Here is a 21647-nt window from a genome sequence, read left to right as displayed (position 1 = left end):
GTTCCATCTGCATGTAATACAAGCAAGCGAGAATTAAAACCAAGTAAATAACATTGCTTATAGCTTTGTTTTACTGATGGGCACCAGCAGGGTAGCAGTGGAGCAGAAGTGCAGTGCTAATGATGGAAATTCCCATTAAACCATTAACAGATGACATTTCCATGCACCTCACTGTTTTTACCTGGCAAGGAAGCACAGATGACTTTGCATTTTTGTGCATCCATCTCAGTGCTGGACTGCAGTTCTTAGGCCAGAGGAGGAAAATTGCTGCTGTCAACACTGCCCATGCTACAGCCAGAATTTATCAAGCACAACACCAGCACCATTTCCCACAGCTCCCCAAAGGACTGAAGACTTCCCTTTGTTCAGCTTTCTCAGCATTGAAGGCAGAAGGGGGAGGATGTTGCTCCCTCTTGGAGCTGCCACACAATAGCCTGGTTTCTTTGCACTGCAATGGTTTAATTGTTAATCAAAAGGTATACATTTGTTACTGCACTGGTCTTACGAGGCCAGGTTTAGGTAGCAGGAGCCTGCAGGAGTGGCTTCTGTGAGAAGCTGCCAGAAGCTTCCCCCATGTCTGAAAGAGCCAATGCCAGCCAGCTCCAGCATGGACCCACCACTGGCCATGGCTGAACCCAAGAGTGATGGTGGTAACATCTGTGGGATAAAAGATTTAAGAAGGAGAAAGAAGTTGCTGTGGTACAGCAATAGCAGGTGGGGAGAAGAGTGAGAGTATGTGAGGGAAACAGCCCTGCATCCACCCAGGTCTGTGAGGAAGGAGGGGCAGGAGGTGTTGCAGGTGCTAGAGCAGAGATTCCCCTGCAGGTGATGCAGCTGTGCCCCTGCATCCCTGCCCTGCAGCCATGGAGGTCAGCAGGGGAGCAGAGATCCACCTGCAGCCCATGCTGGAACAGGTGGATGCTCAAAGGAGGCAGAGAGCCCAGGGAAGCCTGTGCTGGAGTAGGCTCCTGGCAGAGCCTCTGGAGCCCTGCAGAGGAGCCCATGTCCTTAAGTCAGTTTGGGTCAGCAGTCCCTGAGTCCCGACTGTCCCCTCCCAAGATCTTCCCCACCCCCAGTCGACTGGTGAGGGGGATGCCCAGTGGACACCCTGGATGCTGTGGAGCACTGCTTAGCAGTAGCCAGAACTGGTGTGCTCTTTACACCATCCCAGGACTATGAGGGCTGCTCTGTATAAAATTAACCCATCCCATCCCAATACAGCCAGGAAGATGTCAAAGACCAATGTGCTTTGGCTGGACATGTCTTGTCTCCAAAAGGATCGTGGTTTCATTCCCCCTTCTCTCTATGGCTGTGTTTGCAGTACTGCTGAGCATCTTGTCTCACTCGGGTGTCAGTGCCTTGCTCAGCTGTTTCAATACTGAAGGCACTTGTTCCAAGAGACAGCTCCAGCCTGAGGTGTGGCATGTGCTGAACAGCTGTGCTGGAAGAGGGCACACCTCAATTACATCACTACTCTTGGACTAACTGAGCACAGAGAACAGAGCCTGCTTCCTGGCAGGAAGGAAAATTTCAGCTGTGGAATATGTAAAGCTCTTTTTCTGGAGTTTTATTTTTTAAATCTGTACCTATTTTAGCATGCAGACTTACTGTAAAGGAGCAGATTAAAAGTTTCTGAAAATCAACCAGATTAAAGCCTTATTCCTGAGCTACATATGTTTAGTTCTTGGAAGAGCTGAAGTTCATACTTTGCCATCTTTTCTTTAGTTGGGGTTCACAGAAATATTAAGCCTTAGGCTTAAACATGGGTACAGTCAAGGAACTTCTTGGAAGTCAGATTAGGCAACCTAAATCTCCTAGTCCTGAAAACAGGAAAACACTTAAGGGCCAAATTTTCCTGAGCTTTTGCTCAGTGGCTGTATTACATCTGTTCTCTCACAGGGCAGTTAGTGAAAAGTGTTAGCAGAATTTCCCGTCTTATACCAATGTTCTGGGAATGAGGCCAGCAGCAAAGAGCTTTCCGTCCGCAGTTCAGTGTGTCACACTGCCAGAACCATTTGTGACCCATGAATGGGCACACAATAGCCACAATCCTCAGCAGCCTGCACGTGTTAACTGATACAGCTCAGTTTATATGGGGATCTACCTTCCTCTGGTGCTCTACAGCACTGCTGTCCCTGCCATGAGGAAAGCACCATGTTGTAAGGAAAGTTTGTGTCTTGTGAGATTTGGTACGGAAGTGAAAAATGCAACAAAGAACCTAAGGAGGAGACAAGGAAGGGAAAGATGTCTTTGTCCTATAAGAAGGTCAGAAATACCCTAATTACAAGAGCACCCAAAGCCCATATCTGCTGCTGTATCTTTAATTCCAGCTTTAACACTTTGCCAGTATTTAGTACCACATTCCAAGTTATGGGGTGACAATGAACTGCCTGCACAAGCTGGCAGTGAGGTGTCAGTGTGCTAGAGAAGAGCAGTGCGCCAGAAAAACACCTTTTCTGTTACTTTATTTGGCTTTATTCTATTACTTTGAGGAACAAGTGGTCACAGAGGTGCCACCTGCCTGCAGCACAGACTGCTGCCATTCACACCCAAGGTGCTCTCACATGGGCTGTTCACGAGGTCGAGTGACGTGATGCCACCACATGGGGGGCAGATGCCCTTCCTTACGAGCTGGAGGCAAAGCTTCAGTTGTCGGACCATCAGCTGGAGTTTCTTCTTGTAACTGCTTAATCTAGAAGATGAGACACAGAACTGCTTTAGCACATTAACACACATTCCCATTTTCAGTGCCCAGGCAATGAGCAAAACAAAGAACCACTGCTTCTCTATTTCCACAGAGAAGAACCAGTCAAAACATCTTTGGCTGAAGGTTTCACACTTCCCAACTTTAACTTCCGCTCAGTAATCACTATAGGCTCATACTACCTAATTAAGAAGGAATTTCTAGGAGCAAGAAGTGATTTTTACAAGAGAAATTTCACTTAAAAGGTCATTATTTCCATGTAATTCACGTCTACCATTACTCTGTCAAACAGGCTGAATTGTGCTGCCTTGGAAGCTGAGAGATTCGAAGTCTGGACCAAGTTTCCCTGCAGTCAGTAAATAGGAGACTTCTGTTCCTGCACATCACCAGCAGCCCCTCGCACGCTTTCAATACCCATTTCTTGAAGCAGCACAAGTGTCATGTTCCATACAATCCAACTGAATCAAAGAACTCTTCTAAGAACAAGAACTTCCAATCAACTCTCAGGATGGCCAGAATTTAATCTCACTGCCCAACTGATGACCACTGCAGCAAAATCACTTTCAAAGGTGTAACCAGAAAGTGTCAAGAGCTCCGCAGCAGCAGCAGAGGAATTCTCTGATGGTTAGTCTCCTTTCATCCCACTTTGGATTTTTTTTTCCCCCCACAAAACTGCTATACCAGTTCTTACTAACTGACACAAGGCTGCAGGTTCAGCTTTAACTTCTAATTCCCTTCACAACCCTCCAGGAGCTGTAACAAATGTGCAGGCATTTAGGTTGTTTCACACTGACAAGGGCTCCAGCACTGAAGAGTGTAACTGAGACAGCAGTAGACATTCAGTAATTTTTCCAAGAACACATCTGTTCATACAGGATACTTGTGTGCTAAAGAGACTTTCCCTTGTACAGAGCAGGCACTGACCTCTCTTTCCCAGCTCTCCCGCTGCAGCTTCTTCCACTGCTCTCGTTTGGCAAAGTAATCAGGATACATTGCCTTCTCAGAAGGGTGCCAGAAATCCAAGGCCCATTCAGGAATCTGTTGAAGAAAAATATTATTTAAAATACTATTTTTATTTATGAAATCACATTTGTACACACATGCAGAAGAATAAAACACAAAAGCTGAATGAAGCCAATCTTACTCCCTGGGTTGTTTTTTTTTTTTTTCTATTTTGAAGTACTACATAAAAACACCATTTAAGAGCTGCCTGACAATCTCAAGGCACGTGGCAGAGGTCAGAACTTTTCACACATTATCCTGACCCACAGGAAGACATCGCAGTGACATGCTTAAATCACAGCATTCTAAAACAAGTCCCAGGTCATCTCAGTTTACTCTAAACTTCTCAAAATAATTCCATCTGGTGGAGGAGAAAATCTGATTTCTTCCCTCCCTTCTCTCGAAGGCAGCAGGTAAGAGGAATCCTTCTCTCCAACTACTGATTTATTTGACTTGGTAAAGACAGAACATTACAGCTCATTTCTGCTTATCTGCAACTACTAAGAAATGAGCAGTTTCATAGGCCTTTAAGATCTTGAGAATGGTCTGACCTCTAAGACCTTCTGACAAAGGAAAAAACCAAAATTTAAAATTTTGCAGTGATTTAAAAAAACCTAATTGTTTACACTTTAAAAAGAGGAACACTGAATATAAAACAAAATCCCACCAAAACTCCCAACTGAAAAAAAAAAAAAAGAAGTTGCTCCAGTACCATCATAGATTCAGTGATATTCACACTTTTCCTGCTGTGATTCTCACCACAGAACAAACCTTTGACTCAGGCTGATTGGTGGTTTTAATTGGAGTTCTCTGTGTGTGGATATTTACTTCAGCAGCTGTGTTATTTCCATTCTATCAGCCTGAGTTCTAAAATGACAGTTTGGAGCAGCATCCACAATGGACAGTCACTGATACACAAACCAGCCAAAGCCTTGTGACAGTCATTTTCTTAAGACAGTTTTAGTACCCTCAAACTGGGAAAAGAAAGCCTAACCCAGTCTGTGTTTCTGTAGGAAGACTAATATTGACCATTTATTGCTCAGCTGCCTTTTTTCTGTCCAGATTCTCTGTCACTATTATCTCAACTACTGCTCAGGCCCTTGACCTTGGCATAAGTTTAAGCAAGTCCTTCTCTTTTCACTCTTATATTCTTTATTGTGTCCCTGATAAATCTATGTAATATTTTTATTTTTCTGTGACTTAATATGCAAAAAGATCTGACCAGATCCAATCTTGTGCCAGCACTTTTTTTCAAATTCATGAAGAAACAGGTGCAGGTACTCTCTAGGTCAGTATTAACTTCTAATGTATTTAAAAAGATGATGCCAATGACGCAAAGTCCCTGTGTTTTTCTATAGAACTTTTGCTCTTAATAAAACAATCTTGATAGTCAATACCTGTAGAAGTGCCTTAAAGAGCCTAAACATAAGGTTTCTATTTCCAGCCAGTGCCGCCCTCACACAGTAGCACACAAACTGCGTTATCTGGCACTGCAGCATATGAAGGGAAATGGAACTTGTACCACTACTCAAATGCTGGAAGAACTACAGAACTGAGCGCATGGAAGTCGCCGACAACCAAGGTGACACCTGCCCTCAGCAGAGGAACCCGGCTGTGCTGGGGAGGCAGCAGAGCTCCCTCGGCGCTGCTCACTTCCCCAGCTCAGCTCTTCATTGTGCCGGCCTGACCCGCCAGCGGCGGACTGCTCTTGGCAAAGAAGCAGATACGATTATCACCGGGAAAATATCCCGAAAGAACAAGTGGCGGCGTTCAAACTGATCAAGAATCTCCATTTTCAAGGCCCTCCCTCACAAGCAGCAGACGTTCCCGAGCACTGAGGGGACACTGCCGAGCCGAGCCAGGCACACAGCGCAGCTTCTCCCACACAAGCAGCAGTCCCGGAGCATTGAGGGGACACTGCCGAGCCGAGCCAGGCACACAGCGCAGCTCCTCCCTCACAAGCAGCAGATGTCCCGGAGCACTGAGGGGACACTGCCGAGCCGAGCCGAGCCAGGCACACAGCGCGGCTGCGGGGGGCAGCGCCGGCGCTCACCTTGTACAGCTCGTACCGCTCGTAGGCGATGCCGCCGGGCGAGTCGGCGAACACGTAGGGCTGCGGGTGCTGGTTGGCCCAGAACTCCTCCTCGCCGGCCCTCAGCAGCTCGGTGGCTTTCACCATATCATTCACATTCTTGTTCTTATCGAATCGCTCCCTCAGGAGGCAGGCGAAATAGCGGTACTTGTCTCTACGGACAGAGGTCATGCACAGTGAGGAGGAAAACAACCACCCCACCCCCACCCCGGGCCCGGCGGAGCGCCCCGATGTGAGGGCGGCCAGCGCTGCCCACTCCCAGCTCCCCTCGCCCTCACCGATGGATGCACCAGGACTCGAGGTGCCGCAGGGATTTCTTGTACAGCCGCAGCACCTTCTGCTGGTGCGTCAGGAACGCGGCCATGGCGCCGGCCCCGCCGCCCCTGCCCTCCGCGCGGGGCATGCCGGGAGAGCGGCGCGGCACGGCCCCGCCCGCGCTGCCGCCGAGCGCCGGGACCCGCCATGAGCCGCGCCAGGTTCATCGGTGAGGGGCGGCGGGGGGCGGAGGGTCTGTCCCCGATCTTCACCCGGGCTCCGAGCCTGCCCCGCTCCGTGAGGGGCGGCGGGGGGCGGACGGGGCTTTGGGCTGCGCTATGGCACGACTTGTCGCAGCCCTTCAGCCAATGCCTCCCGCTCCAGCCCCTTACCCAGGGTTTGCCTCAGTCTCTCAGGCTTATTACAGCCTCTTAGGCTTGTCCTAGCCCCTCTGCCCGGGCTTGTTACTTCCTGCCCCCAGTCCCTGCTCGTCGCCTCCTGCGGTTCCTCTCGTGTCCCGAGGCTGGGCGGCCTTGGAGCCCCGGGAGCGTTTGGGAATGTTTGTGCAGTGTCTGCCCCCAGCCCTGCGGGTTCGGCTGCCCTTCGGTCCTGCACTGCACATTAATCGTGGTTGTTTCTGGTTGTGTGGAACTGGCTTGGGTGAAAATATAAGCATTTTTAGGCAATTCGACGGAAAGCGTGTAAATAACTTCAAAAGGTCGGTTCATGTGGAAGCCCTACGTGTCGCAGAGCAGCTTAATGTTTCCCTGGAAAATTTCCCTTCCCGCTGGAAGCGCTGCAGAGGCGGCTGCTCCTGGAGCCGCTGCTTTAGGCCTTGGCTGCGGCGCAGGGCGGCCCCGGGAGCCGAGCGGGGCGGGCTGGGATTGGGATGGGGTTGGGATGGGGTTGGGATGGGAATGGGGATGGGGTTGGGATGGGATGGGATGGGATGGGATGGGATGGGATGGGATGGGATGGGATGGGATGGGATGGGATGGGATGGGATGGGATGGGATGGGATGGGATGGGATGGGATGGGATGGGCTGGGATGGGATGGGATGGGATGGGATGGGATGGGCTGGGCTGGGCAGCTCCAGCCGGTACCTGCATTGCAGTCAGTGCCCTGTCGGTGTTTTCATGTGAGAAGCAGATTTGTTTGCAATATAAAGCATATATGTATTCACTCTGGTGGTTATGAAGGTGTGCATAATACACTCACAAAAAGTCTGAAGTTTCACGGAGACAAAAGTTTAATTTTTCTGTCTCTTCTAGTAAGGAGTAAGTTTTCAAGTTATGCAAGTAAGCTTATGCTTAAACATTTTATGACTTAGCAATGTGCTGGTTCAGGGTTTAGATGAGGTTTCCATTGTCTTCCCTCACTGATTAATGCTCAAGGTAAAATACAGAACAACTATAACTTCTAACTTCTGTCTTTGGTTTTCCATAGATATTGGTATTAACCTGACAGATCCTATGTTCAGAGGAATCTACAGGGGAACACAGAAACATCAAGGTAAATGTTTCTTTGTATCTGCTGGAAGGCAGGATCTCTTTTGCTGAGTTGGAAACCTCTTGCATGTCAGAACATGATGTTAGGGTCTCTTTCTTCTCCTTCTTATGTACTTGGGCTTAAAAAAGAAAGCCTGACTAATGACATTGGATACTCTCACCAAAATGTATTGTCATAATTGCTTTTTACGTGCAGGTAACGCTGCTTCTGGAGCAAAATGGATAATTGCTAATCTATTTAGGATTGCATTGAAAAACTGATATGAGAGTTATGAACAGTGGTCTGTCATAGTATTGCATTGCTGAATCAAGGTTACTATTTATAATGTGGGGCTTTTTACTCTTGTGGCTTTTAGATGCAGATGTAAAGGTGGAGAGCCTTCTAAAGTATGTGGAAAAACTTCCACTGACTTCTTGAATTTAAATTGGATCTCCAGTTATTGCACTTTGTTTTTATCTTATAAAGATTAATTAAGTATGGCTTAAACATTTAATGATAATAATTTTGACTGCATGAAAATTGAAAAGTAGTTAAACTATACTGTAAAACCTCAAGTTCAACTTATGACATTTTTATGAACTTTTGCAGATGACTTTCTGGATGTAATAGAGAGAGCAGTCAAAGTTGGCATTAAAAAGGTAATTTCTTATAATGAAATGGCATTAAAATTTTAAGCTGCTTTCTACTTGGTTTTTTAGTGCTCTCCCACTAAAACAATGTTTCTGGGACTCGAGTGGAAAATGCAGTAACTTCTTTCAGTAGCACAAAACTAAAGTGTTCTGTACAGAGTGTGGTCTTTCTGTTTGCACAGGTCATTGTTGGAGCTGATTATTGGAGTTCAGTGGTATTGTAGATGATGTAGATGTAGAAGTTATTTTGTACAGTTTCAACAGAAAAATATTCTCCTCTGGCCTGCTGCAATTAAGTGGTACATAATTTTCCATGTTGCATTATAGTCAACCATTCCTTTTTTCTTGTATCCTGTGTGGCTCTTTGAGAGTAAATCCTATGAAGAGCAGCTGTGGGAGCTGAGAGTTGTTTAACCTGCAGAAAAGGAGGCTCAGAGGAGATCTTATCACGTACAACTCCTGAAAGGAGGCTGTACCCAGGTGGGGTCAGTCTCTTTTCCCAGGCAAGAAGTGACAGGACAAGAGGAAATGACCTCAGCTCTGCTATGGGAGGTTGGACATCAAGGAAGAATTTCTTCATGGAAAGGGTGGTCAAGATCTGGAACAGGCTGCTCAGGGAAGTGGTGGTCATCTTCCCATGGAAGTGTTCAAGAAACAGCTGGATGTGGCACTCAGTGCTATGGTTTAGTTGGCAGTGATCAGTCAGAGGTGGAACTCAGTCATCTTGGAGGTCTTTTCCGACCTTAATGATTCTATGATTCTTAATCAACAATTACTGCTGAAGATCAAACTCTTCTGACTGAGGTTTTCAGATATTTCTATATGTAAACTGCAGAAGAGCTGGGAGTGCCCACAAACTCTTACAGTTGAGACATTGCATGTTTGCTGGTAAATACTGGCTTACATATATTAAAACAACATCATTATGAGAGCATTTGTAACTCAGAACTTGAAATTGGTGTTTCTAGCAGTGCATCACATCCCATAGTTTAGCCTGTCTCTCTCTCTAAGCTGAATAAATTTTTGACAAAAATATGAGTTACCACAGAATACAATGCATACTCTCACAAACAGCTCTACTGCACTACTAAGGCTACCAGATGAGAAATAAAGAAGTAAATGCTCCTATAGCAGAAGAACAGGCATCTTGGGAGTTTGTTGGAAAACTCTCATCTGAAAAGAGTGGGAAATGCTCTGGGAGACAAAAGAAGAAAACTAGTGATGGAGAGCTTATCTCACTGCAGCCAATACAGGAGTGAGGTCACATTTATATGTGCTGTATAAGTGCTATACTATCCTCTGAAAATAAGTGGCATTTAAAAAATTTTTGTCATCAAAAATAGGTTAGCTGCATACCTTTCTCAAGATGCACAGTGGATTGAGAAATGTTATTCAGGAGCTCCTGCCCTTAGCTGTTCTCAGTCTTGCTAGTGGCCTGTACAGTGTCAGAAACCTATTCAATCACAGATTGTTCCTGCTTGCCTTGAACCTTAATCTGCTTATTAGAAAGTACTTTTATTTTTCTATATAGCTGCTTTATGGTAATTTTTTGTGAAGTTTTGCTTTGTGTTGTGTATGCACTGAGCCATTTTCAGCTTAACATTTCTCAGTGATGTTGCTGGGATGTGTCTGTCTGTCATGAGTGCCCTGGGAATGTGGGAATGTCTAAGCTGGTGCTGACAGAGCCTGCTGGATAGCACCTGCAGGGAGAAGTGTTGTCCAAAACCACTGTAGACATGGTTGTTACGACCTAGGGTGAAATATTCTGCAAGTGGTAGTTAAGAAAGTACACTGTCGGCAACAATTCTCATGTGATAACTTCAAGGTAAAATAAAAGACCAGAGATGGAAATTGTTAAATTTATAATCTCAGCTCTGATACAGACTCATTTTTTTGTTTAACTACTTGCTCGTGTCTTGTTTTGAATCTTTGGGAGTCTGTACTTTCCCCACCTGTAAGACAGGGAGAATATTTCTAAGTATCAATTCTTGAGTGCAAATACAATCTTCAGTCATTGTGTGAGGAAGCTAATATTGTTGCAAATTGAAGTATTTTATCCCTTTAGTGATTTAAATGCTTAGCATACAAGATATTTGATTAAGGGAAAAAAAATCATATTTTGCTGCCTACTGTATTTACTAGCTCCTGAGGACCATTGAGGTTTATTGCTGATTTATGAAATCTTGTTATATGTATATTAGTAATTGTATTCTGATGTTCTCTGTTGAGATCTTTCCTTGTATCTGAGTGTTTTCTTAAACATTCTGTTTGATGTTCAAAGAACATGCTCACTGACAGTGCTTTTCTTGTTTCAAGTTTTTGATTACAGGTGGGAGTCTAGAAGATAGTAAAGATGCATTGCAGCTGGCACAGAAAAATGGTATTTTAACTTTAATTTTACATTGTCAGTCAAAAATATAACCTCCTCTGCTCTCAGAATTCTGAGTTCAAAAGGACCTGCCTCAGAGGTGTTTACAGAATCTCAAATTAAAATGAGAAATTACATTTCAGAGTGAGATGAATGCATTATGTATGAGTTAGTGTGTTGCTCTTTAGATCCCTGATGTTGAAAGGAATCACTCTTTTCCTGCATGTTCAATTTCTAAAGAAAAATTGAAATTGTAGAAAATTTCTGGAATAAAAATATTGATGCAAGTTTCTGTTCTAGAAATAAGATAAAGTGCTTACATGTTGTGAAATATATAGGGTTTGTTGGCTTTTTGTTTGTTTTCTATTTACCAATCTGTTATGACCAACTTGATCAAGAGAGGTATCTTTCTTTTTTTTGGTCATTCCTCTGGCTTTTTCTTTCTTTCTGTGAAAGGAGAATGGCTCTTCTTTTTTTTATTTTTTTTTTCTTTTTTTAAGGAAGATTTAATTCCACTAATTACTTAAATATGTATTTGAATTAAAACACATTATACTGTTTACTAGCAGAAACTTAAAATAATTTTGGTTTGAATGAACTCAAGGAGATAATTTGGTCCAACCCAGTCCACCACCTCACTCAGGCAGGGCTGGTTTGAACATTAGGGCAAGTTGCTCAAGGCCTTACCTGTTTTTTTCCCTTCCCCAGTGCTTTTGCACTTAGCAGAAATGTTAGTGTTGGCATGGTAATCTAGATCAGATACTTGGGTAAATCAGGCAGATGTGAACTCTGGAATTCTCTAACAGCTTATGCAGGGGACATGAGGGAAACGCTCTCTGCGGTTCTTACAGCTGGGATAACCTGATGCACTTTGAACAAGATGCATTTCTAAATGATCTCAAAAGGTCTCATCCAGCCTCAACAAGTGTATGATTTATTGGGGGCTGCTCCACCAGAACAGTTCAGCTCTAAGCTGCAGTTTTGGAGTACATTAAATAATGTGTACTAAAAGAAGACACGTGCACACACCCCCACTGGAGATACTGTCTGACAGTTTTAAGGCAGAAAATGTCTGTCTAATGAAATTAGCACTGAGATAAATATAGTCAAAGGGAGTTTTCATTTAAAATTGTGGCCAATAAAAAAAAACCTCTGGAGGCAGATATTGTCTATACCTTAAATAAATTTTCTTTTTTTTTTTTTTTTTTTTTTCTTAAAACCTCCTCATATTCTCTTGCTTTAGACATGTTTTTCAGTACAGTTGGTTGTCATCCTACTCGCTGTGGAGAATTTGAGCAGAGTAGCCCTGAACAGTATTTATCTGAATTAAAAAATCTGATTGAAAAAAATAGGACAAAGGTAATAGCAGTTGGAGAATGTGGCTTAGGTAAGTGTTCTCTTATTACTTCAATATTTATTTTTTCTAGACATATAGTAAAAAAAAAATCCTAAAATACTAAATTAGGTTTTTGTTCTTTCTGTTTGTAGATTTCGATAGATTAGAATTTTGCCCAAAGGACATCCAACTCAAGTAAGAAACTTTTGATGACTGTGAATTAACTTGTAGCAATTTACAGTAGTGTTTTCTATTTGTGTTCTGCCACATCTAGTCCTAACGTTTGCAGGGTTGGGCTCAGAGTTTTTTTGGCAGAAATGGGAATTTAAAGAAATATGCCTACACTCAAGTAGTGCAATGTGCTGAATTTTGCTACCTTCCTGGTGTTGACTTATGTCAACATGTCTTTTTTTTTGTAAAACTGACCAGAAATTGTGGATTTATGGGTGTGAGAGATGTTAATTCTTGCTAATAGTTAAGAGCCCTAAGAGACTTACGGCAATAAAAAAACCATAAATGTAGTGTATTAAAGAATTGGGCTGTTGTGTGAAAGGCATGAGGAAGGGAGCAGAACTATCAAACATAAGTCAGCAGTGGGTAAAAAAGTTTTTAGTAAGGAAGGTGTTAGCTGGGAGCAGATAATGGAGAGCTGATAACAAAGGTAATCTCAGAGGTGGAGAAGTAACACATGCAGCATAGATGCTGAATGGAAAGAAGCTACCACAGCCCCTACAATCAGCCTGCATTCTTCTATTGAGAACTTCTCTCTGCAGGGGGAACTGATTGAAAGATACAGGTGATAAATTCACATAAGATGAGTGATTAACAAGCTACATTTGCATGTTACTGTTTTGAGTAAACGAGTCACTGGGGGGCAGTGGTTGGTTGTGTTTTTTCAATTGCTGCATGTTAGCAGTAGGAGGATTCTTCTTAATGCTACAGACCTATGATTACATACTCAGCAAAAGCGATGGGACTTTTTTCCTGGTAGAATTCAGTGTACATGAAGTTCAGCAAAGCACATTAGAGCATAATCTGTTTCTTTTTCTGTGGCATACTAAGTACTGATGGAGTATCAGATTTTAAGATCTTTAACTGCCTTGATGTTAGAGAGAGAAGATACATATATCTCATTTCCTTGTCCAGTGGACTGCAGCTGAAGAGCTGTAGTGACTTCTAATTGGGTGCACTGAAACTGTAAGGAAAGAGATGACAGGCCTGATCAGTGAACTAAAGAGAGGAAGGCAGAGTGTGAAATACACAGAGACAGTTCACTGGTTTTCAGCTGCTCAGGGGTTCAGGTGCAGCAGTCACAGGGAGGGCTGGCACGCAGCTGCACAGTTCCCCCACAGAGGAGCAGTGTGTTTGTTTCCCAGCAAATATCAGAGCATGACCTCTGTTTCATTTAGTACTTAAACAACATTTTTCTGGTTAGTTATGCTGTGTTTCCTTTTGGATTATTTTCACTTCTACATTATTTTTGCCATTTTTTTCAGTTTAAAAGTTAATAAGAATCTAATAAAGATGAAGTTTCTTTGCTATAGTGTCCCTAAGACCTTTTTATTTCAAAAGTCTTCCCCATTCTTGGAACTTTTCCAACAGAAAGCAGTGATTTGAATGGTAGTAAGATGAAGGTATTGCCTTCATATTATGGTGAAAGCTGTATTATAAATGCCCTGGTGGGATATAGAAGTGTCACATCTGCTGTACTACTGGGATGCATCTGTATAATCACAATATTATATGCACCATTATTCAAATTAATTCAGAATGGTTTGTCTGGAGATCTACCTCAGCAAGGCCAGTTTGCTTTATCTCCTTTAGTGTCTTGATCCTGTAGCATTTGAACGTGATGGTCAAAACTTGCTCAAAGCTTGCTCAAAGGAGCAGGTTGTTCCTTAAGCACTAGAACTCATCAGGGTTAGTTTCCTACTGAGTTATTTTCTTATCATTCCAGTCACTGTATGTCTTGTTTCTTCATGCTTTTCCGGGGTTTGGGATTTTTAAAGTTTTTGGTTTTAATTGTTATTTTTGTCTCTTCAATATCTTCCCCATCCACCTCCCCTTTCTCTTTGACAGGCCAAGGAACAACATGTGCTGGGCTTTGTTGTTGCTAGGAATGGAAGAAGCTTGAGTTACATTTCCATTTGCAGGGGCACTAAACTTTGTACTTTCAAGGGCTCTACCCTTCTCAAAATTAGGTTGAAATTGGCCAGTATGTTATTTAGGGAGCTTACTTGCTGTTCTGTCTCTAAAACCTTTTCCCCATATGAAACAAGTATTCTGTTGAAAGAAAACGTGACACCAAAATATCAAGCAATTTTAGCTATTTAACCACAAGAGCAATCATGAGTTGCAATTAATTTATATTTAGTCAAGCAAGCTAAACTAAGCCTGATATCTAGACAAAGAAGATTCAAAGTAGGTGTAATGCATTCTCATGAATTTTCATGTCAATTTTCAAGGTTACAGCTGATTTGTTTAACCTGTTTTATCTCAAAGATTTGCACTGATTAACAGGGCAGGTAACTTTGATATGAGAAATACCAACTTGTAATATACAGAAAATAGTGAAAATGACATTACATTAAAAGACCAGTTGCGTATTTGTTTAGGTTCAGGTTTTTTGTTTAGATTTTTTAGGAAAATATAAATCAAACTAATGGTTTGCTGCCACTTTCCCCTGATTGATAAGTGACTCATATTCCCTCTGAAATGGGTTTGATAACTGATGGTGGGAATTTCGTGGTGCCCTGGACTGTGTTTTAACAGCAACACCTCAAGAAATCCAGTATGTGTATAGAGCCCCAGCCTGCTGGGATGGGCAGTGTTGTTGTCCTCCTTTGCCCAAAACAGTGTGAGAACACTGAGGCACCCATGCACTGCTGGCCTCCTGCCATGCTTAAGTTCCTCTGCTGTGTTCCCTGAGCGTGGGTGATTTCCCTGCCTGGGTGGAGCAGGGCAGCAGAGATGTGGAATGGTAATTGCAGAGCTGGCTGCTAATGACAAGCACAGGTTAGGTCAGTGCTTAGTAGCTCCCTTTGGCATTTGCATTGGGGAACCTGGCTACCTCCTTACCTTCCTTCTGCCCACATTCCAGTGTCTCTTCACGGGGTGGGGCCTCCCTGTTACCGCCCCATCAAGAACAGCTCTGAGGAATGCAAAGTTGGAGAGGGATAAAAAGGAGTGAAAAGGAAAGGATGCAGGAACACAGAGGAGGGGAAGGAAAACAGGTAAAGACAGTAGGCAGATGATGTCTAATCTGATATTTGTTCCACCCCAAGAGGGGACTCACCTCCATGGATGACTCAGGTCAGCAGCTCTGATGCAATTTGGCCACTGGAGGCTGTAGAAGCCTGCACAGTAGCACTGTGCTCGCAGTAGCCCCTCTGCTCACCCTCATTGTGTTTATGAGTGCTTCTTGAAATAGTGACCTCTGTGTCATCCTCAGTCTCTCATTCCCGATATTTCAGAACTTTGTGGAAAAAACAGTCATTTCCTCTTCCATTAAAAATAAATAAATAAATAAAATTAACTCCAACACCTACACTACACAAGAGTATGTGCTCAGCATATATACATATACATATACATTCTGCAGTACTGAGGCTCTTGGCCACTTACCTGTCTTCAAGCATAGATCACAGCTGTGGAAATACACATGGGAAAGAGATTCTTTTAAATCCTTGCACAAATAAGATCTTTTGCATGGCAAATCCATTAATTCTGTCTTTAGCTCTGGAGGACAGAAGCTTGGATTAAAAAATCTTTTACTGTATTTATTTGTTCTTACACTGAATTTCTCTTTAAAAGTGAATTTATTTTACAGGTATTTTGAAAAACAATTTGACTTGTCAGAACAGATGCAACTGCCCATGTTTCTACACTGTAGAAATTCACATGCTGAATTTTTAGGTGGGTTTTGTTTGAGAATTTCATATTTAGAGCAAATTCTGAAAATAAAAATCTTCTATATTCTTCTGTTATAAAGCTGTTTTATTTTTTTATTTCATTTCTTAGACATAATGAGAAGAAACAGAGATAGAGTTGTAGGAGGGGTGGTAAGTATGGACTTCAATGTAGCATTCATTTTTCCATGCGTGTGTGTGAATATTGTTGCTTAATGTGGAATTTCTTGTTTGTCATGGAATCTGTGTAGGCTTCTTTAACATCATTTAAACTGTTATTAATTATTAAATTTTCCAGTCCCTTTTACTATTTTTATTTTCATTGCTTATTCAACAGGATTTTTGCAAGGTAAGAAAATAGGCTGAGAAAAAGCTCTGCAGCTGATGTGAACAGTTTTTCTTGGCCTGCCTGCAGGACAGTTTAAGCACCTCATAATTGACATTGGCCTTTTCCCAGTTCCTCAGTGTCTGTAACTGCAATGCATTCAGACCACAGATAATTTAGATGCATGTTCCCAGTGGAAGCCATAACCTCAGACATTTGCTTCTGACATTAGACCTTGTTTTCAAATTGGATGCAGATGGAACTTTTGATTACTTTATGTCTTTAGATATTCAGATCACGTTTTTTAATTCAAAAGTCTAACAGGAAAAGCTTTGGGTGAAACAGGAAGTCCAGCAATGCTTTTTCAGGTTTCTATTTTGACTGGATTTTTCAAAAGTAATAAATGCTCATGATTCTAACATGAGACCACACCTCCTACAAGAATATTGCAGTCCCCAGGTTTGTCCTTTGTTCCCACAAAACCTTTCCCCACACTCAGTGCTTTGCATGTGTAATGTCCTGTGTAATGCTCTTCTTCCTTCCTCCCTTTCTTTTTTTCCGCACAGCCAGGAAAGAGGAGAGAAATGGGCAGGCATCTTCTGCAACTGCCTGTCCATGTCACAGCACAGGGAAGCAGAGCACACAGTCTCTTTACTCTACTCAGGCTGAGAAGATGCAGTTCCCAGCTGCATTACTCTGGAATGACCCAGTCCCTGGACTGTCTTGCTAGTTCCAGTGGACTAACATCTGTGGAGAACAGAATGCTGCTCTTATGGTGGCCCTGACAGTGCCCTGAAGGGAATACTGAGGAAAGAATCTAAAAATTCAGCATGCACAGGATTACTTCCTGAGTATGATCTCCAAGTTAGCAGTTACAGGGAGTTCCAGGGCCAAAATAGTATCACTGGATAGGCCTTTATACACATTTATCACTGTTAGAGTGTGGTAACCACTTCTAGTGCAGCATTCAGGAAACTTCAGCCTGAACTTTGCTCAAATTCAGAATCAACTGAGCATGTCCTATCTTGATGTTTTTAATTATGTAATACATAATTAAATAGTAAAACATATTATTGAAGGTATTTGATGCTAATAAAAGGTAATACATACTTTTGAATTATTGGAGTTTTAATAAAAGTCCATTTGTATTTTTATATGTCTGTTTATCTGTATTTATATGTGTTCTAGGTACATTCTTTTGATGGCACAAAGGAACAAGCAGCAGCTCTAATAGATTTGGATCTTTATATTGGAATAAATGGCTGGTAAGTTCTTTACAAGAAATACAGCTGCTTTAAAATGGCAGCTGTAGTGAACTCATTGCTTTCTTTTAAACAGTGAGGTCAAGTTTGCAAAGCTCACTAGACCCTTAATCATCTGACAGATTTAGAATTGCTCACATTAGTCTGTTAGCCATCAAAGCTCTTGCCATGCAGCTCAGTGAGCGTCCACTCTACTGCCCTCAGGACAATCCTTGTTTGTAATTAAATGAGGTTGTTGAACATGGAAAGATTCCTTCTGAGAAGCATTTAAAAACAGCCTGACTTTAAGCTGCTTGTCAAATGCTGGAGTAATGCAAATGTAACCTGAGTGCCTCATCTCCTGGTTATGCAGTTTGGATTCTCAGCAGTCACCTGGCCAAGTGCCAGCCAGCACCAGTTTGTAATGTACAGAGGCTGTCACCAGGCAAGCAAGGGCAGCCAAAGGGGTTCTGCAGCTTGCTGGGGTGAGATGGCTTCTCCCACTAACTTTAAATTTGCTATTTTCTGCAGAGTTTTAATTTGCAGGCAGTATTGTTAAAAAGGAAGCAAATTTTATTAATGAACAAAATTATTTAGGAAGCTGACTTTGCTACAAAACACTTTAATAGGCACAGTAATTACTTTTATATGCTTTTTATGTTTTGTTTTTTTTTTTTTTTAACCAAACTCTTAAATTTTCTAGTTCACTGAAAACAGAAGCCAACTTGGAAACACTGAAATCAATTCCTAGTGAACGATTAATGATAGAGACTGGTAAGATTTTATATCTTGGTCAGATTGTGACAATTGGCAAAGAGATATGGTGTAGCAATCATAAAGCAGAATCAAGACCTAAAGAATTCAGAACGGTGCCTGTTTTCTTTACTTGAGAAAGCAGTTTACAGAACTACTCCTTTCCAGTCTTCTGCTGTAAGGAATAAGCTGCTGTGTCAGTTCCTGACATTGCAGGGGAAGATGAAAAGGACAAATTGACAACTTGGATTTTCAAATGTACCAGAATCCTGCTAAGTATCTTTTAAAATGTAGCCTGCTGGAGATGTGCCAAGCACAGGGCAATGGCTATGAGTTAGCCACTGGCAGCAGTAATGGCATTTGGAAACAACTGCTCTTTAAAAGGAATAGGTGGAAGAATGCTTGAATTCCCCTCTTAGCAGTCATTTTAATGGACTGACTTGGGATGTCATGTTTTGTTTTTTCATATTGATTTATCAGTAACTGACAGTTACAAATACAGTATTTATTTTAATTTCTGACTCTTGAGAAAGGAAAACCGCAAACTGCTAAAACCTTAAATATATTTGCACGTGAAGTACAGACCTATTATGCAGGAAGTTTCTGTGGAATGCATGCACTGTATCTGGCTCTCTTTATCATGTCAGAGGAAATTAGCGTTATGTATTATTATTGCTGATTTTTGCAAGTGTAAAATCTTGAAGATAATGGTATAAAAATCCAAGATGTTAAATTGCCCAGATCTCTTAAATTTCCTTTTGAGCTGGAGGTTGTTGCTGGAAGGAGATTGTAGGAACTTTTGTCTGTAGAAGTAGTTGATTAAACTACCTCATACTATTCTGAAACAATTGCACTTCTAATTCTTTTATTCAAATTAAACTAGATGCACCTTGGTGTGGAGTGAAAAATACTCATGCTGGATCAAAATACATTAAAACTACATTTCCTACAAAAAAGAAATGGGAAAAAGGGCACTGCTTGAAGGACAGAAATGAACCCTGCCATATAATGTAAGTGTACCACTGCACTCTTATTTTAAATACTTCAACTCTGACTTGAAAAAATAGAAAAATCCCAGTTCACTAGTAATGTAGAAAATAGAAATTAATTCTAAATGTACTGAAACTTGTGCAAAGTTTTGCTTTATAGGCTGTGGAAAAAAATTAGAAATCTTAATTTTCCTACTTCAGCTATTCTGGATGTACAATGCTCCCTGAAAGTGAAACCAGTACTGTTTTCATTGTTTCACTTGATGCACTGTAGAAGAGGTTAAACCCTCTGAAATAAGTCCTCTGACTTGAATATTCATTTCACTCACTTGTTGTTCAGGTAGTTTTTAAAACTCCAGTCCTGGGGATTGGGGGACAGTCCCACGGGTGGGACAGTGCTGAGGCACAGGCTGCTGCTGTCACAGGCCTGTGACATGAACTGCCACAACATGTATTTTGTCAGGGATGTTTCTTCCTTCTGCTGTTGTGCTTCAAAAAATCTGATCCTGTGAAATTTAGATATGAATGACAGCAGCCAAGATACAGAGTAGTGAAAGAAAACTCCAGGGGCTTATGAACAGAATTGCTTATTAACAGAAGCACAGCCCCTGCTTTCTGCCCCCTTTCCACACAGTTCCTCACAGAAGTTTGAAAAGCAGGAAAATGTGTGATTGTTTTAGTGAAAATGTTTAGTTATCTGCATTAAATACCATTAATAGATGAAATACTGAGTTTTCAGAATTCTCTGTCTAGATTTTGAAATACTGCTCAGGACAGTACTAAAGATCCAGGTATGCAGCAAGGTGTCTAAACAAGAATTTATTTGAGAAGTGAAGGGAATTCTGATGCTTTTTGAGACATGAAGGAACTTGGAAAACCACTGATGATGTAAAAGCACAGTTTAAGCTTACATGGTGACATCTTCTAGTGTTCAGATATACTTAATGTAATTAGGTCAATAGTAATACTTGTTGAATTTTTTTTTCATTTTTAAAGGGAAGAGGACACATTAGCACAGAAGGGTTGCTTCAGTATTGTAAGACTTTCTAGGGTCAGTTCATGATTTTGGAGTGGGGGAAGAGATCAATAGAAAACACTCTTCTAATCACAAGTGAAGGGCCTCTACTGTTACTATTTCAACCAGCTTGTATGTCAAAAACAACCCCACATATTTGTCTGCTGCCTTAGTTGTAGTTTACAGAAATGTTTCAGAAACCCCCAAACTCAAAATGCACAGTCTGTTCTGCACAGATGCAGAGTGCACAAATGCACTCAGGATCATGACACAAATTCCGTGCTTTGGTATATTCATCCTCTTCTTGGCTTGTATCAAGATCCTGAGCCTTTTGCAATTGCTTATTTAATATTTGCTGCAAATACCTGGTCACATTAATCACAATTAAGCTAAAGAATGGGGAAGGAGGAGTAAGTTACTTTGGCAGCACTGTGCTCTGATAAAGCTGTATCTGGAATTTAAAATTTACCATAGACCAGTCTGTTCATAGTGCAGCTTTAGCCTTGACAGGCTAATGAATTTGTGTTTGAAAAATGAAGGTCATTGATAAAGACACCCACAAAATGACACTTCCTTCAAAACAGAAAGCTGTTTAATTACCTCCAAACAAGAGTCAAAAGACCGAAGATGAATCTGTACCAGTAAGCAAACCAGTGTTCAGTGTAAAGGAAATGGCAGTTACTTAAAAGTGAAGCTATTTGCATATCTGAGCACCCTGCCCTATTGCTCTTAGTGTAGGTTTTTATTCCAGCTTAATCTTAGTGAGTTGTACATACACATGCAGCAATCTGAAGTACATTCTGAAGTCCTGGGTTTCAGTCTTCTAATATAAATCTTTCTTTTTTAGTCAAATACTGGAAATAATGGCGGCAGTAAGAGAAGATGACCCACTTGAGTTGGCCAATACTCTATATAACAACACCATTAAAGTCTTCTTTCCAAATATGTAAAGTTGTTTTTCTTACATTTATTCAGCTTAACTTCAGTAAATATATTGCAAAAACTTAAAAATCATCATTCCTGCAAGTTCTAATCAATGGAAGCCAATATGTAGTGGGTTTGGGGTTTTTTATGTTACAAGATTAAAACTGCTTTTGAAAAGGTGTTCTGCATTTGTGCAGTTTCTCAGCCCTGTTCCCCTTTCCTCAAGATTCAGGATCGACTTCGAGGCCAGGCCATGCCTGTAACTCCAGTTAGCAGTGGAGGCACAGGATGAGCACCAGGCTGCTTCATTCACATGTAAAGCACTTCAAGCTACTGCTGGCAGTTCAGGAGGGCCGGGCACATCCATGGCATGCACTTTGCTGCTTCACCAGAAAGCTGAGCAGTGTCGCCTTTTGTTCCACATACGCAAATGCTATAGCATTGTCTACCAACCTAAATTTTTGTTATTTTTTTTAAAAATACAACTCACTATTTTTTTTGCGATAAAGCTCTGCTAATACTGAATTTGTAAGTAAAGCTGCTTTGGCTCAGGCTTTCATTTCCGAGTTGACCGGCTGAACAGTCTATTTTCACC

The 21647-nt window shown here is 41.8% G+C and overlaps 2 protein-coding genes across 3 annotated transcripts; one reads left to right on the top strand and one right to left on the bottom strand.

Annotated features, from left to right (window-relative positions):
* Positions 1-2448: 2448 nt before the first annotated feature.
* Positions 2449-6204, bottom strand: NDUFB9 (NADH:ubiquinone oxidoreductase subunit B9). Its single transcript, NM_001245324.2, is given in 4 exon segments — positions 2449-2692; positions 3629-3742; positions 5760-5952; positions 6077-6204. Coding segments are annotated over 4 exon segments (564 nt in total). The 5' UTR covers positions 6202-6204; the 3' UTR covers positions 2449-2560.
* TATDN1 (TatD DNase domain containing 1) lies at positions 6184-21232 on the top strand. 2 transcript variants are annotated; one of them, XM_004174201.6, is made up of 12 exons: positions 6184-6282; positions 7502-7567; positions 8153-8202; positions 10510-10573; positions 11805-11948; positions 12050-12092; positions 15727-15812; positions 15918-15958; positions 17319-17395; positions 18075-18145; positions 19008-19134; positions 20976-21232. In XM_004174201.6, exons 1-12 carry the CDS (start codon positions 6261-6263, stop codon positions 21076-21078), a joined length of 894 nt encoding a protein of 297 aa, XP_004174249.5. In that variant the 5' UTR covers positions 6184-6260; the 3' UTR covers positions 21079-21232. The 2 variants fall into 2 exon arrangements, with proteins under 2 accessions (XP_004174249.5, XP_072781099.1); XM_072924998.1 differs by lacking the exon at positions 6184-6282 and adding an exon at positions 6620-6771.
* Positions 21233-21647: the final 415 nt, after the last annotated feature.

This window comes from Taeniopygia guttata, chromosome 2, assembly GCF_048771995.1.
Source record: "Taeniopygia guttata chromosome 2, bTaeGut7.mat, whole genome shotgun sequence".
Classification (NCBI taxonomy): Eukaryota; Metazoa; Chordata; class Aves; order Passeriformes; family Estrildidae; genus Taeniopygia; species Taeniopygia guttata.
The sequence above is the reverse complement of the archived record's forward strand: the minus strand, read 5'-3'. Positions and strand labels throughout refer to the sequence as shown.

Bases quoted from the DNA above. Each gene is read 5' to 3' on its own strand.
- TATDN1 (XM_004174201.6), top strand. From the start codon at position 6,261: ATGAGCCGCGCCAGGTTCATCG. The intron at 7,568-8,152 runs GTAAATGTTTCT...GAACTTTTGCAG, and splicing joins GGGAACACAGAAACATCAAG to ATGACTTTCTGGATGTAATA. The intron at 12,093-15,726 runs GTAAGAAACTTT...TTTATTTTACAG, and splicing joins CCAAAGGACATCCAACTCAA to GTATTTTGAAAAACAATTTG.